The following is a 16893-nucleotide window of genomic DNA, read 5'->3' on the forward strand; positions in this document are numbered from 1 at the left end:
AGCATGGGAATGGTAGCAACACGTTACCACCTGGTGCTCCTCTCAGATCCACAGCTGAACACAAACAGGCCGATTCAGTCCCTGGAGTGTTGCTTCTTTCAGCTGCTGAAGGCCTAATGAGGCGGCAGCTCATTAAGACTGATGCAGTTTTGACGACTCTCAGATAATAAAGAATAAAGAGCAACATGTAAACGCGTTGATGTAAAAAAGAGGATTTTCTTTTTTATTCTGAAATGACTGAGAGTCAGACAGTGAAGCATTTCTATCACTGCGACACAAAAGTACGATAGAAGATCAAACGACATCACTGGAACATTTGACTCTTTTCATTCAGAAACCAGCAGAATCGGTCCCACAGAGAAAAGAAACACCAGTGGCCGATGAGCTCATTGCGTTAAAGCAGACAGTGTAAGTGTCCTGTGGGCTGAACAGTTAGGCTTTGTTTTTACTTTGTTTAGTCGGTGTGTGTTTAGCTTTGGGCTCCAGCACTACAGCACGTCTCGTTCACCCATTCACAAGCACATCCATCCCAGAACTCTTTGTCTATATTTAACTGATTTCTATCGAACTTTCAATAAACTGAGACCAAACAGCTTGTAGTGTACGAAGGCAAATATACACAGAGAACCAGGAGGTGTCGTCGCCCCTGAAATTCACACAAACTATCTCCAGTATTCTTTTAGAGAGCTGTTTATGAACAGCTTAGCATAAAGACAGGAAGCAGCTGCCCTCCCTGAGCCTGCTCCTGCCAGAGCTTTTTCCTGTTAAAAGGGAGGTTTTCCTTCCTACTGTCACCGAAGTACAAAGTCTGATCGTTGGGGTTATCATTGTGGGAGATTTATCTTACAATATTGAGCGCTTTGTGGTGACTCCTGTTATGATTTGGCATCACATAAATAAAACTGAATTGAACAGACGGATGTAACGTGGCTCATTTTGGTGGAAGAAGAGCAGAAATGATAAAAATGTAAGATTGAAGCTAAAAAATAGATGAATGTGTTTAAAATCATCATCAGCTGTTTTCTTCTCCTCTTTTTGTGTTTTGATTGATTCTCTGATCTGCTGAACAAATGTTTTAACGGCACATGTCTGTGGATCTTTCACCTCGCCTTCTTCTTCTCTGTGTGTTATAAAAGCAGCTGTGTGTGTGTGTGTGTGTGTGTGTGTGTGTGTGTGTGTGTGTGTGTGTGTGCGCGCGCGCGCATGCATGCACGTGTGTTCATTACACCAGATCTGCCAACTCCAGTGTGAGAAAGCATAAATACAGCTTTCCTAATGACCCTGGTTACCGTGGCAACAGCATCCCATTGAGACAAATCTGACAGTGAAGTGAGTGGAGGAGGCGACGGAGATGGAGAGGCAGTGGGGTTACTGGGGAACGAAGGGGGGAGAAAGAGCAGGAGGGAGGACGGTGGTAGAGATTACATCTAAGAGACAAACACGAGGAAGGTGGAGGACGACTTCATGGAAAAACAGAGACTGAGAACAGATTAGATACATATGTTTTACTACATGCACTAGTTTTAATTTCAGACCTTTTCTTTTGCCACAGGAATCTGGTGCTTTCAGTTTTGAAGCGTGGGAAATAAGAGCTTTTATCAGTTCCTGACTCAGAGAACGAGGCTTTCCTGTAATATGTGCACACCAATAGAGACCCACACAGAGAGAGCTGCAGATAACTGGCTGCTGCTGTTTCTGGCAGTAATGCATGAGTGCAGCCACTGTATCAGATGAAGGAGGCAGCACTTCTAAATGCATTTATCAGGACAGAGAGTCTAATAAAAATCATGAGAACTGAAGAATCTTCAATAGATTTTTCTGTTTGTTTTGTTGCTGTTTTTTAAAGCAGTTACAGTTTTATGCAAGTGTATCAAAATGATCAGTGTGTAATATTAGCACTACTACAGAGTTTGTAAATGCAAGATGTAATTTTTTGGCACTTTTCTCCGGTTGTTGCTAGAAAGCGTGATGAGTTGTGGTTGTAAGCACGGGGAGATTCTGTCCTTTAAATAATTATCTGTTGGTAAGTTTAGTTTAATATATATATATAATTAATGTAATAATTAATTACTCTTAAAATAAAAGAAATAAATCTAAGAGCCCCTCCTGCTTGAAATGAATTTCTTCTTTGGGTCGACTTCCATGTTAAACTCTCTAAGACTCATAACTGCATGTCTGAAGTTTCGACTGTAGCCAACGTATTTATGATAACATGAAGTATTTCTGATCCAAAGAACATCTGCACTGTAAGTAAGCAGTTCGTCTGTGTCATACACCCACAGACGTCCATCCACAAACTACTGTTGTTTTTACCCACAAAACAAATTCATTGTCACTGTTATGCAGATCAAACTAAACTGTCCCACTAAAACCCTCTCCTGGCTGCTCGAGTAAAACCTTCCTATTCCACAACTGCAGAGTTTCTTATAAGGGGACAGCATCAATCTTGTGTGTCTACACAAACAGAACAAGTTCTAGTGTTTTGTATGTGCAGCAACTTAAGACAGGGTTACTATAGAAGCAAGCAGGCTGAGAGGTTGTTGGAGAAGAGAGGGTGGGGATGTTCCAGAAAGGGGGGAGGAAAAAAAACGTGTCTGGAGATCAATTCAAAAATAAAATTAGTCAACAGGAAGTGAAGAAATTAGTCAAACACGCATTTAAAGTGGAGTCCTGGGAGTCCACATCTCCGAGGATCTCACCTGGACGACCAACTGCTCCAAGCTGGTCAAGAAGGCTCACCAGCGCCTCTTCTTCTTGAGGACTCTGAGGAAGAACCACCTGTCCTCAGACATCCTGGTGAACTTCTATCGCTGCACCATCGAGAGCATCCTGACCAACTGTATAACAGTCTGGCACGGGAACTGCTCTGCCTCGGACCGGAAGGCGTTGCAGAGGGTCGTGAAAACTGCCCAGCGCATCGCCGGAGCACCACTTCCTGCCATAAAAGACATCTACAGGAAGCGGTGTCTGAAAAGGGCTGGGAAAATCATCAAAGACCCCAGTCACCCATCACATGGACTCTTCACCCTCCTGCCCTCTGGGAGGCGCCACAGGAGCCTCCGGACTAAGACCACCAGGTACCGGAACAGCTTCTTCCCCACAGCTGTCAGACTCCTGAACTCTGCCTCCTGACATCTGACCCACGTTAAACTCATGGACTGGACATACACAGACCCACAATGGACAACTGTACCCTCAAACACAATAATAACATGGACTGAACCACCACTCACAACCACTAGCACTTTATATAGCCTCTGTAGAAACTATCCACACCCTCACTTATCTTAACTGCACTACTGTATAGCTCTGTGTAAATAATCATTCTGTACATTCGATAATCTTTAATCCTACAACTGTTTACAACTTGCATAGTTCCCATTTCTGTATAGCTGTATATCTCAGATTCTGTAAAGTTATTTATTTCATATTCTGTATAGTTTTTCATATTTATATCCTGTTCATATCCTGTACATAGCTTGTACTCACTACAGCCTGTACATACTTAGTTATAGAATATTCACAACATACTTCATACCGTGTACATTATAACATACCATAATAGACCCATTTCTGTAATATACTTACATATCTATATTATTGCTAATATATATTGTAATATATCTATATCACTAAAGCACTTCTGGATGGATGCAAACGGCATTTCGTTGCCCTGTACCTGTGCATGTGCAATGACAATAAAGTTGAATTCTATTCTATTCTATTCTAAAGTGAAGCAAAGCCAATACAGTAACAGATGTAAAGAGACATGGAACTGAGAGAGAACAAAAGAAGGCAGTGTGCATTTATGTGCATTTATGTGTATTTATGTGCATCTTCATCCAACTGTGAGTGTGGAAGGACTCGCTGTGTGGTTTCCTGACAGGCCGGGCATCGAGGAAATCAAATGAAATCAAAAAGAAATCAGAATAACAGCCGCCAGCTTCAGCACACACACCTGTACAGCTCTGCTGAGCCCTGACGGTAACACACACTTACACACCTTCTTTGATTTGCTCAGTTTGAATCTGGACGTTTGATTTTCATTCAGACTTTGAGGGTTTTTTTCTTTCTGGCAGTCGTTTAGCTTCAGACAGACAGATGGAGCCTGAAGCCACGAGAGGGCCGTTCAAATGTTCGGAGGCAGTGTTGGACAAACCAGAGGCTGTGGCTGGCAGGCATGACTAATCGACAAATCAAACACCCATTCGCATTTGGGGTACAAATGGATTCCTTCCACAAAAGAGAAAAACATCAAAGTACAAATATAAACTTGAAGCAGTTGAAATGAAACCAGGAAGTGAAATGCAGACAATAAATCAAAGCAGGATGCTGACCTAATCGCTTGGTTACAGTAAATGCTACACAGCAAGTATTTGTATGAAATGGGGATTAATTTACTGAAGACCTCATTGGATTCAATTTAAATCTCAGGAGTTGACAAAGACGACTGTAAGAACAAAGAATGTGCACGTGGAACAGGAAACATCACTAACAGACTGGATTCCAGTGTTAGTGCTTTTATAGCCCAGGTAGGAGACGGGACTTTGGTTTAAATAATCATTTAATTAAAGGCTCCAAACTCTCACGGTTGCTTCTGGAAGAGACCCTTTGACCTTGAGATTACTTGTTAGTGTTGTATCAGTGAGGTTTGGCCAGCACCAACAGACTTTAATGATTTTAATTTAAAGTTACAGTCAGTAAATTGAAATTAACCCCAAGGTCAGACTCTGCGGAGCTAAAAAAGAAACAACAAAACCAAGAGCTCCATCTCTACAAGCCACAGTTAGCATGTTAAAGGTTAAAGGTCATGACAGTATGGTAAGAAACAGACTGAACAAATGTGGCTTGTATGGAAGGGTTGCAGGAGGAAGCCTCTTCTCTCTAAAATGAAGCTGGCACCTGAGCTTCATTTTTCAAAGCTGCATCAGAAAATAGCCACAAGACGTCTGAAACAATCATTCACTGACGTGTGTGCAAACATCGTTTCCCTGCACAAAGAAACAAGTGCAAACACAAAATTGCCATCAGACTCTTGAATCATGTGGACCGGCCTGTTTTGTTCTCACCACCATGAGCCGGCTAGTAAATGAGACTCATTATGAACCAACAGCCTTCTGCATACTACCATGCTCCCATTTCTCTACATAGGAAACACATTTACCTCCAGCTGAAGTGGAGGAAGTGGTGATGATGTTTCAGAGAGAAGCCGAGACCTCTAAGGCACGAAAAAAGGAGAAAGTTGGACGGAAGAAACTGAAACAATTTTGTCCAAAGAGGAAGCCTGAAAGGACAGCTTTTAAAAACAGGATGTAAAGGACAGTTGTCCAAGTTGTCCCACTGAGTTATAAATGATGTTTAGAAAGAAAGAAAGAAAAAGTGACACTGAAATAACAGAGCTTCTGATTATAATTTCTCCTGACACACTCACTGTGGCTCAAGTAAAAAAAAAAAACATTTTGAAATTAAATTTGTGAACAAAATGGAAAACCAAAAACAGAACACAAGAAAGAGGAACAAGAATAATAATAATAAACAAGAATAATGTTCTCCAGCATCTGTGGCATCAAATTAGACCATCGAGGAATCTTTAAATCACCTTCCCGACAATTGATTTAAACTAAAGCAGGTCATTTTGAGCACATCTGTAAACCTAAATCCATGAGTGTGCAGCAGGGAGAACAAACAAGTGAGCTGACAGATGAACGGACAATAAAAACACAGAGGTGGTTTCATCTCTGTACAACAACTTGTGATCATTTTTCTCTGATGTAATAACGAAGACAATTTTCAGTCTACGGTCGTTTCTTCATTTTAAACACATGAATAAAGCTACAGCTGGGTCCCACCTCATTTCTTTAGCAAACTGGATGTTTAGTTTTGTTCTAAGAAGAACGAAAAAAAGATTCGACCGTGATCACTCCACCAAGACCGGATCATGAACAAAAACACTTTATTCGGATGGGGAAGGTGTATAACACAGGAAGGTGGGCCTGTGTGTGTGTGTGTGTGTGTGTGTGTGTGTGTGTGTGTGTGTGTGTGTGTGTGTGTGTGTGTGTGTGTGTGTGTGTGTGTGTGTGTGTGTGTTGGGGGTTGCAGAAGTCTTGTAACTCCCTGAGAGCTCAGATCAATCAGGCCAACACTGTTCTATAATGAATGTGAATCCCAGGTGTGTGTCTGTGTGTTTCTCCTAAGGTGACCTAGTGGAGGCAGCAATGATGTCTAACAATCATCGAGACGGCAGGAAAGCACAACCCTCAGAGGAGTTTGTGCGTGTGTGTGTGTGCATGTGTGTGCGTGTGTGTGTGTGTGTGTGTGTGTGTGTGTGTGTGTGTGTGTGTGTGTGTGTGTGTGTGTGTGTGTGACAGACAGAGAGAGAAGTCAGTCAGGTCTTACTGTGACTCTGTGAACATTACTACCACAATATAAAGTTTAATACAGCAACAGAAGCCGAGCTGCTGCTTTATGACCAAAGATTCAGACTCACTGCTGTAAAATATTTACCTCCATTAGAACTGTGTGGATGCCCTGATAAACAGGCCTGTGTGCCACAGAGAGGGAGCCTGTGTCTGCTGGCCGTGTGGTGTCAGTGTGGTGTCATCTGTGAAGTTAGAGACCTGTGCATAACAAATCATCTCATCGCATTTTGAAACTGCCTGTGAGAAGCTGGAGACATTTCTGCTCCAAACCCACCGTGCAGGCTGATCACTCTGCATTCCTTCACACATAACTGTTTGTCTACAGAACACGTTTCCTCCACCTTCTGGAAACATATAGAGTCTATAGAAGCAGTATAAAAGACGTCCCCATCGACCACATTTGGACTATAAACAGCCTGTACACGGAGGTCCTACAGACGTCAGCACTCGATGTTCAGTAGATGTTGAAAAAAAGGCGTCGTCAGGCCTTAGAGAACAAACCCTTCAGAGGACCAAAATTGTACATCCAAAAATGACTTATTAAAGATGTCACTCTGACGTTACTTTGCTCGGTGGGTATTTCCAAGCCACAAATGAGCTGTAATCTCTGCAGCATGTCCTGTATCTGGACATGTCCAAAAACACCTCATGCATCCTCATCAGAGTCCACAGCTCAGCTGGTCCTTTCAGTGCAGAGGAGGAGCAGCTCTACTCTTAGCTCCTCCCGAATCACCGAGCTTCTAAGTGGAGGACGTTCATCCAGCCACTTAAATCCTTTATCTTGTTCTTCACTTTACCACACACACCTCACACACACAGAAGCAGATCTGCCAGTAAATCAACAACTTTGTTTTTTCTGCTTCTCTCTCCCTCCACTCAAGAACAAGTAACAGTACACGGTGCACACTTTTCCAGGGAGGCTGAGTAGTGTGATCTCCTTGATGTTAGAGGACATCCTTTGCCATCCAAGCCTGCTAGTCCTTCCTCCCTGCAGCTGTCAGACTGTACAATCAAAACTGCTCCCAACAAACATAGATGTTGACATCAGTGCTGTAACAACTTCTGCTGTTAGAACTTGCACATTACTTTTCTCAGTTTATATACACTAACTTACTGGAAGTCACATGTCTACTTTTTAATCCACAGATGCAATCACACAATCTGCACTTTTCTAATTATTCATTAAACTATTTAAACACCGTTCAGTATCCTGCTCTGTTTGCACTCTACAACCTGGGTTTGCCACCTATCTGTACTCTAATTGTAATAACTGTACAGTACTGTTTTGGTAACTATTGTCCATGATGTAAATATGTAAAAATTGTGTTTCTGTTCTGTTTGTATATGTGTGTTTTTGCTGCTGATACAACCAAATTTCCCCAAAGGATTATTCTATTCTATTCTATTCTATTCTATTCCACAGGAACTACCCCAGACCTTCGCACAGTGCTGTAGAGGTGAGTCTGGCAGTACAATCCCACATCCACCCACAGGGATCTGCCACAGAGGGCGGTGACTACGTCAGTGAACTCACCTGCGCTGATTAATGATGGTAACATGAAAAATATGTATGAGAGAAATCCTTCAGCATTTAATCTTGAAATCTGTGATGTTAGTTTCTCACAAAGATGAGAATCATATGGCCAGTTTATAACTAACAGCACAGATTCTTATTCAGTTTAACTGAAGGGACTGGTTCTTCCTTTAAAATGGGAGTTTTTCCTTCCCACTCTTGCCAAGTGCTTACTCACACGGGGTTGTTTGATTGTTGGGCTTTTTCCTGTATTATTGTAGGATGTACTAGTTCATGCATTTATTACTTCCAGGCTGGACGACTGTAATTCATTATTATCAGGAAGTCCTAAAAACTCACTGAAAAGCCTTCAGCTGATCCAAAATGCTGCAGCAAGAGTCCTGACAGGGACTAGAAAGAGAGCAGATTTCTCCTGTTTTGGCTTCCTGTTAAATCCAGAATTAAAATCCTGCTCCTCACATACAAGGTCTTAAATAATCAGGCCCATCTTATCTTAATGACCTTGTAGTACCATATCACCCTATTAGAGCACTTCGTTCTCGCTCTGCAGGCCTACTTGTTGTTCCTAGAGTATTTAAAAGTCCACTCCCTTAGTTATGCTGCAATAGACGTAGGCTGCTGGGGGATTCCCATGATGCATTGAGTTTTTCTTCTTCAGTCTCTATGTATTAACAGACCTCTCTGCATTGAATCATATCTGTTATTAACCTCTGTCTCTCTTCCACAGCATGTCTTTATCCTGTCTTCCTTCTCTCACCCCAACCAATCACAGCAGATGGCCCCGCCCCTCCCTGAGCCTGGTTCTGCTGGAGGTTTCTTCCTGTTAAAAGGGAGTTTTTCCTTCCCACTGTTGCCAAAGTGCTGCTCATAGGGGGTCATATGATTGTTGGGTTTTTCTCTGTATCTATTATTATAGGATATACTGTACAATATAAAGCTCCTTGAGGTGACTGGTGTTGTGATTTAGTGCCATACATATAACTGAATCGATTTGAATCTTTTTGTGCCTGAGTTCAGGTTCCTGTTCAGTATTTATTCTCTATCTGTGTGTGTGTGTGTGTGTGTGTGTGTGTGTGTGTGTGTGTGTGTGTGTGTGTGTGTGTGTGTGTGTGTGTGTGTGTGTGTGTGTGTGCCTTATTTTAACCAATTAGAATTTCAGCTGCAGTAACCACGTGTGTTCATGTATATTTCATGTTGTGTCACTGACTTCATTCATTCTGACTGAGCTCTGCTCCATGTGTAACATTTTCACACATGCTCACTTTAACTCTCTGTGTTCAAAGGAGTCAGTTATGTTCACTCTGACGTTTACCCTGTTAGCTAGCTAAGTAAAAGAAACAACTCTTTGAATAATACAGTGCAGTTCAGTAGAGCTACTCACTCCTAAACACTTGTTCATAGCTTGTTGGTATTTGACTCTATACAGTTCTCAAAGTTGGAAAGTAAAAGCTAAGTTTATGTAAATATTAAATTCTTTCATCACTGAATGAGCACAACAACAAGTTAATGAAGTTTTCACCCAGAATCTAATCTTTTGCCAACGAAATCCTTTCAGTACATATTTTAAATTACATATTACGTATTTCATTGTTTTATTATGCTTTGTAGTTTTAAGCACTCTGTATAAGGTAAGGATGAAGATAGGCAGTATATAAACTGGACTTTACAAAGTACAACAAACCTGCTTGACTAAAATGAGACAGATGTAGGAGCAGTGATGTAAGAAGAAAAGTCTGACTCGTTTCAGCACCATGGACAGCTCCAGTCATGACTTAGAACCACAGACAACAAACATTTACTTCAATACAGCTCGTTCCTCTGGAAAACTATTGAACTCACAATATCCTGTTCATCAGGAGTCAGGTCTAAAGAAACTTACCCATTTTATTTTATTTTGCTTTTATTCTTAGGAGAGCACTCTTCAATGTCATTTACACTGGTTATCGTATCATTGTAAACTTGTAATAAACTGGACTTTGTGCTGTTTATTATGCAATTATATAAAAACAATATGTGCTGCTATGGAGTTATGGTGAGTGAAATTCCCGTTATTAGTATGTCTGTTTGTTTCATGAGTACTTCTTGCCAGTTGTTTTAGCTATCGTCAGACAACCCAAATACGCCCAAGAAAACAGCAACCAAAACTGTAATGTTAAAGTTTGAAAAGAGTCTTTGTGAATGGAAAACATCAGAGGTTTCATTTATCTTTTAAACTGTAATAAAATTCAGCTGTCTTGTGAGGTAAATCTGGAGTCATGAACTGGTTGTTTCATTCCTGAAAAATAAATAATCCTCATAACATGATCAATGAAGTGCCAACAGAATTAGGATTCATTTGAGAGAAATGCTAAAAAAGCAAATTACAAGGACAGAATCAGATTATGTTTCCACAAACACGCTGAAAGCTGAGTCTCTCGTGACTTTCAGCCTCCACTGGACAGAATAACACCGCGACCTTTACAGAGTAACTGGACCGAGCTGCAGTGATGAATGGTGCCACGCTTTGTATCAACACACACAAACACACAGTCTTTACTCAACCTTCGTTTCTCTCTCCGAAACCAAAGCTGATGAATTCACATTCTCCACCTCGCCTCTCGGCTGTGAGCGCTCATGAATCCTAAATCCATCTGCATTTATTTTTATCTCCTTCTTTAATCTTTGGACTTTATCCCACTGCACGGTTCAAAGGCAAACACCAAACTTTTGCTCTGCCTCAGTTCTTTAATAACTGGTATTTCTTTGCAAGCTTCACCGTTCAGATGATACACATCCGTATCTGAAATGAGCCATTCTGATGTCCTTTTTTAACTTTCTTCTGATTGGCTGCCCCTCAAAAATGCTTACATCATAAAATAAACTGAGCATTTTTAGCAGCTTAAGCTTCAGCCACCAGCACTCAGATTTCTTACCTGGAACATGATCCTGTACTGCTCCTCTGGACGTTTGACCACGCACATGTTGCAGCCCATGATGGCGTCTCGGTCTGTCTGTCCTCTTGATCTGAATCTCTGTCGTCTGTTCTCTGTCACCGCAGGTCCCTCAGGAAACAGCTGCCAGTCCGTATCGATAATCCAGCTTGTCTGTCTGACCTTTGACCTCCAAATCTGATGTGTCCGGGTCAGTGTTCGCGATCTTGCTTGTTTAACCTTTTTTAATCACCCACTGACCGTTGGCCTAAAATGAGGTTCCAAACTGATATCAAATCATCAGGTTTGAGCCAAAACGAAGTGAAATCTTTATTCTGTGATGAAGATCGTGTATCTAAAAAGTTTTATTCTTGTTCTTTGTGTGTTCTTTGAGGAAATCTGTCAAGAAATGTATCAAAAAATGATTCAAATTTATGCTGATTTATTTCAAACAGGTAAAAGCTGTATAGCAGATCTGTGCTTGTTCTTCAAACTCAGTCAGTTTTTAGACAAATATGCACCAAAGTAGGGTACTTGTAGTTTTTATACAGTAAAGTGAGATTTCCACTTCATCTGAGAAGCCCCAGAAGTGTCTCCAAACATGTGCAGCTCCTTTTATCAGCTCAAAGTCACAAGTTCTCTTTCAAAGACAAGAAAGGGAAACCCCAGCTGAGAGTCAAGCTGAGTTTGCGTCGTGTCCTCTTTTCTGCTCTAAAGACAAAAGTAAAACCCACTTCTCTGTTTCTCACTGTTTCCCACTCACAAGCAGAAATAATGATGAAACGAAGACAAAAGCAGCACAAACGCCGTTCGGCTCCGTTTTTGTCGTAAAAAGGCTGCGTTCTGTTGCTCCTTGCAGTAAACAGCTTTTATCTGGCGTCCTGCGGCCAGCGAGGAGGCGAGACACTTTTCATCAAAATTAATTTTTATTCATGCACGGTAGATTGTTTCAGCCCTACAGGGGGAAAGAGGAGGAGGAGGAGGAGGAGGAAGGCGATCTCCGGTTTGTGCTTGAAACTGTTAACATGAAAAATCAGTTCAGTTTGTTTAAGCAAAAATGAACAGCGGCTGAATCTCTCCTGATGGAAGGATGAAGTCCGAGTGCTGGTTCACGGCTCCCACAGGGAGAGTGTACACGTGTGCTTACAGCATCATTCAGCTGCAGTCTCAGTGCAAATATCAAATAGTTTAAATCAACTTAAGCTTCACTTTGTTGGATGTTTGCAGCAGAAACGGTTTGATTTTTTCTTGCACTGAATATTTTATCTTTATGACCAAACAAATTGCTTCTCTCTCTGTTTTGAATAAATTTGGTAGCTTCTGCGAGAGTGATGAATAAAAACAGAATAGATCCAAATCGTGGTGCTTTTAAAAAATGATGAGCGCAGGAAAGCTGATGGAGAAGAAAGTGACTGCAAATTGTGTGTTTTCAGCTTCTGTTTAGAGTAAATGTAACAGCTGAAAGTTTATAGACGACAAACTTCAAACTCAGTGAAGGATGACGTTTGTGTGATCTCTGTTGGTTTGGTTAAATAAAGTGTGTGTTCCTGCAAACAGGAAGGAAAAGGTTCTTAGCTTAAAAAATTCTTTTTCCTGCTTTTCCAAAATGGGTTAAATCTGAGCCTCTAATCAAACACAAACTCTCCAGCTAAATGTTAGTTTGTGTGTCTCCTGAGGTGCGTTTGGAATTGAGGCCTGTGACGGTTAATAAGAACTGAAGAAAAGAACTCTTCTCCCGGTTGTAAACTGTTTTCAGTTCGCTTCAATAATTCATGTGAACATCAGTGAGCGTTTAGAGCGACGTTCCTTCTCCCCCAATCTGACTCTAACAGGCTGCTGGCTTGTGTCAGAAATTTTGAAATATTGTAAAAACGCCAAGAGCTTCAATAAAAGATTGGAACCGTTTCTTGATGAGAGAGGATCAAGAGCTCTCAATAATTCATCTGAGGGTTTGAATCACCACAAGAAATAAGAAGCCCACGGCTCCTCTGTAAACATTGTCCAAAAGTCGAGCTGATCGTGTCTGTGCAGAAGTAAAAGAACTTTCTTTTTCTTTTGAAACCGCCAGCATCTGTTTCTACTGTTTCAACTTTAAAATGTGGTTTTATACCCAAACCGCTCACCTAACAAACCAAACAAGAGATTTGTTTTTTACTTTACGTATCAAAGTTTGTGCGTTTGTGTTTTTTGAAAGGTTGGTTGTGTTTAGAGCTGAATGCTTTGAGCACTGTGGCATTAATGATGCGTTTGTAGGGTCAGAAAGGAGAAGCAGCATTTGTGCTTTTAGCAGTGACTCCACATTTCAGCCTCTCCTCTCTGAATCCAGTGTTTCCATCTAAAGTGTTACGTTTGCACTCAGCTTTGATGTGTGCAGATGGAAAATGCTCCCATGTTATATCAGTAAATCTGTCATTTTTGTGCACTTTTGGCCACTTTTGTGTGTCTACTATAAAGTTTAAAAATACATTTCCTGCTGGTTCACTAACAGCTCACATCGGTCTCTGCCACGTGCACTTTGCGTCTCTCAGTTTATGTCTGTGTGTTTTAATATCCAGTTGAATATCACATGTTGTTTCCTCCTTGAGCCTGATTTCAGTCCTTTTTGCTGTTCCTCCCTCAGAAAATCTAAATTTAGCTGCAAAGTCTCGAAGCACATTTAGTTTTGCAAACTATTTTATTGTGTTAAAGAGCTGAAGTTTCTTCAAAGACAAACCTGTGAGCTCCAAAATGATCTGATGATGAATATTTACTGACAGGTGTTTCCTGTGCCTGCATGTTTCTGTGGTTGTTTTATAAATCAGCGCTTTGCAGTTTCTGAATCTTTTCCTTCACTTTTTCATTCTAAGTAAAGATTTATTGCTCACTTGCTGCTCGGGGCTGTTTAACTTTTCTCCTTTTGCATGTTGGTTTTTTGCAGAGAACAGCGTCTCCCTCCGGTTTTATCACCGCCCACCTCGCCCACAGACGGTCCTCGATTAGCCTGCAGAAAGATGACAGACAGGATCGACTCTCTGCAGAAGCACATTCAGCCTGTATCACCTGCTGCTTCTGTCACCGAGCATCAGTTATCTGGCTTTATCAGAGTCTACCTGCGCCTCTCTGCACCTGTTATCTGTCATCAGCACCTGTTTTATGCACCCTGATCCAGCACAGGGTTCCTGTCAGACGTCTCAGAGGGAAAAGGAGCAAAAGACATGCACCCAGACAAAGAGAGAGGATTAAAAAAGTGTGTTCACAGGAAACAAACAGAGGGAGAGAAAAACTGCAGCGTGAAAGGCGTTTAAATGGAGAGATGCCATTCTGGGAATTTCTCAAAATCCCTTTTTGACACTTTGTTTTTCAGTTACGTGCGTCTAATTCAGCAAATGACCCAAGGCTGCTGGATCTGTATTTTCCAAATGTGCCACTAAACAGAAAATTACACGAATTATTTTCCTCAGTCGATGAAATTTCCAGTGTTTAGGTCACCACACTGAATTCCAAGTATCTTTAAATCTTTGTCGACCAGAAAGAAAAATCAATTTGTGAACTCCTCAATCCCCAAAAATCCTCCTCCAGGTGAGATAATCCACACAGGTGAAGACCGGCTTTGTTTCAGCAAACTTCAGCCTCAAACAGTCGCCCTCTGTCTGCCATGAAGCTGACTTTATCTCCGCGTAATCTCCCCAAAAAATCCTCCTCCAGGAGCAGCCGGCAGGTTTTCTGAGAGGAGCTAGACCCTGAGAGTACCGGCCTTCTCTCCTTTCTCCTCCTCTATTCTTTCATCCTTTGATTTCCTCTGCTGCTCCGTCATTTCTCTACAGAGGTTAAATCCGGCTTAGTCTCGCTCCTGGACACAGAGATGCAGAAAAACAGAGAGAAAGAGGTTCTTGAATGAGCACATGAACACACACAGGCTTGGTTTTTGCTCATTTCTCTGAATTTCTCTGAATTTGTTCTTTGTCCTTCTGCTCAGAGCAGCGAATAGACTCACATGTCTGCAGCCAAAAGCTGATCTCGCTGCTCAAAATCTTTTAATCTTTTCCATTTTAAGCTTTTTGTTTTTGTTCGAATGTCATTGAGTTTTTTGCCCTGCGAGAGATTATCAGTGCAGCTGACCTTTCAGACCCACAGACATGCTCATCCTGTCAGTTATTATCAGGAATCAATCCAGTGAAAATATGTCAACCTTTAAACTTCAAATCGAACTGAAAGGTAAATCTGTGCGATCGGACTGTTAAAGCAGAAAACTGTCACAAAACAACCACAATCCTGTTTTCTCGCAGCATTTGTAGGTATAGCTCTGTTCTGACACCCCGCCCTTTCATTTCACTCTAACCTCAGAAAGCCAAACATCAGATATGACACCGATTCAGTCAGACAGTGTGAAAGGGTGGGGGTGGGTTCCAAAGTGGTTTGCAGATGAACAGCAGCTAACGCTGACATTTCATACTAATGTTGCTACAAAGTATTTTACCTAAGAAGAGGTTTATCCACGACATGAGACCACTCACTGCTCATCAGCTCACAGCTGTTGGTGAGAGCAGGAATGCAGATCGACCATAAAAGATTTTAAATGGTGGGGATTTTTTTTTCAAGGCAGAAAGCGTGATTTGGAAATCACTGAATAAATCAACAGTAAATCAGTAAACACTGAATAAAATTTACCAACAATGTTCAGGCTCAGTTTGTCAAATTGCAAGATTTGTGGATTTGTGGATCTGTCTTTAACTTGAAGGATCAAAACCTGAAGTTCAGTCATGCAAAACTACCGACTCTGACATTCTGGGAGAAATCGAGAAAATAATCAGTCGAGCAAATAAGATCATGAAGAATGTTTCATCTCAGCTTTGTTAAAGCATCCCAGTTATAAAAGACAATTTACTGCACTGGAATATCAGAAAATAAGACTTTCATAGATAAAATATTTAGGAATTGAAACTGCAGATGGATAAGAAGATGATTTTTTAAGTTCAGCTTTACAAGAAGAAGTAAAATTCAGAAACTCCAAAGCCCCCCCTGGAAGAAAAAGCAAATCTAAACAGGATTTAGCCAAAGTGATTTCATTTTAAATCTCATTTAAAGAATATTTCCAGCTGCACCTTTCCAGATGTTTTGGGAACCGTCCACTCCTTGATTTCCCCGGGGAATCAGTCGCCTTCTCCTCCCACAGAAGGTGATCCTGAAGTGGGTAAAACCGGCACACTTGTGTCCCCACCTGCTCGTCTTCCTTCTGCTTTCTTCCAAATTAAAACAGATTTGTGGCGTTTCCCTCCCAGTCTGAGCGGCCGTGGCTCTCTACAGACGGATGAAAAGGAGCCGGCGGTGCATCAGGAATCAGCAGAGATCTGCAGCTCTCTGCTCGCCGCTCTCTCTTCTTCTGCAGCATCCTCCCCACGCTGGAACAACAGCAGCCTCCGTGGCGGTGCAGCCAGCCAATAACCTGCAGCGGGCAATTAATTTTCCCCTCCACGATGCCTCTTTCCTCCTCCTCTGCTTCTCCCTCCCACCTGCTCTGTCCGCCCTCCCATCTTTCCTTTTTTTTCGTCTCTTCTTCTTATTGTTCTTCACCTGTTCATTTATCTCTCTGACATTCAACTCTTACTCAGCGTGCATGCATGTAAACATTTTTCGTGTTGTCTTTGCGGTTAAAAGAACACCGAGCAGACTGTTATGTGCATGTGCATGCTGTTTGTCAGGAGGAATCCTCTTATCTTCAAAATGTCAACTTTAACAGTTTAAACCAGCAGGAACATTTGAGTTTTATACGGCCGGCTTCTTCCTCCTGCAGAGGACGGTCAATGTGTCAGACGAAAAAAATCACAGTAAAGAACACAGCAGGCATGTGTGGGGGGTTTCAGACCCACTGATAGCAGCCAGAATACACTAGTGTATTTATCCCATATTTACAATAAATCTTCTAGTTTAAACAGTTAAGCAGTCTGCAACCAAACACATCTGTAAGTAGAACTTCTTTTCTTTATTATTCTTACTTTCTGTCCTACGTGTCTTAGTCCAGCAGACTCTGTGAAACACTCAGTTCATCTCCTGC

The 16893-nt window shown here is 41.5% G+C and overlaps 1 protein-coding gene across 2 annotated transcripts in view; it reads right to left on the reverse strand.

Annotated features, from left to right (window-relative positions):
• The window catches only part of pdzd4 (PDZ domain containing 4), a 51159-nt gene extending 34911 nt beyond the window's left edge, over window positions 1–16248 (reverse strand). For both annotated transcript variants that reach the window (XM_080295029.1, XM_026154500.2), the window contains exons 1-2: window positions 15944–16248; window positions 10866–14691 (exon numbers count right to left, since the gene is read on the reverse strand). In XM_080295029.1, coding sequence (XP_080151155.1) covers window positions 10866–10925 — 60 coding nt within the window. In that variant the 5' untranslated portion in view covers window positions 10926–14691; window positions 15944–16248. The remainder of the gene's footprint in view (window positions 1–10865; window positions 14692–15943) is intronic.
• Window positions 16249–16893: the final 645 nt, after the last annotated feature.

The sequence above is a fragment of the Astatotilapia calliptera genome, chromosome 20 (genome assembly GCF_964374335.1).
Source record: "Astatotilapia calliptera chromosome 20, fAstCal68.1, whole genome shotgun sequence".
NCBI lineage: Eukaryota > Metazoa > Chordata > Actinopteri > Cichliformes > Cichlidae > Astatotilapia > Astatotilapia calliptera.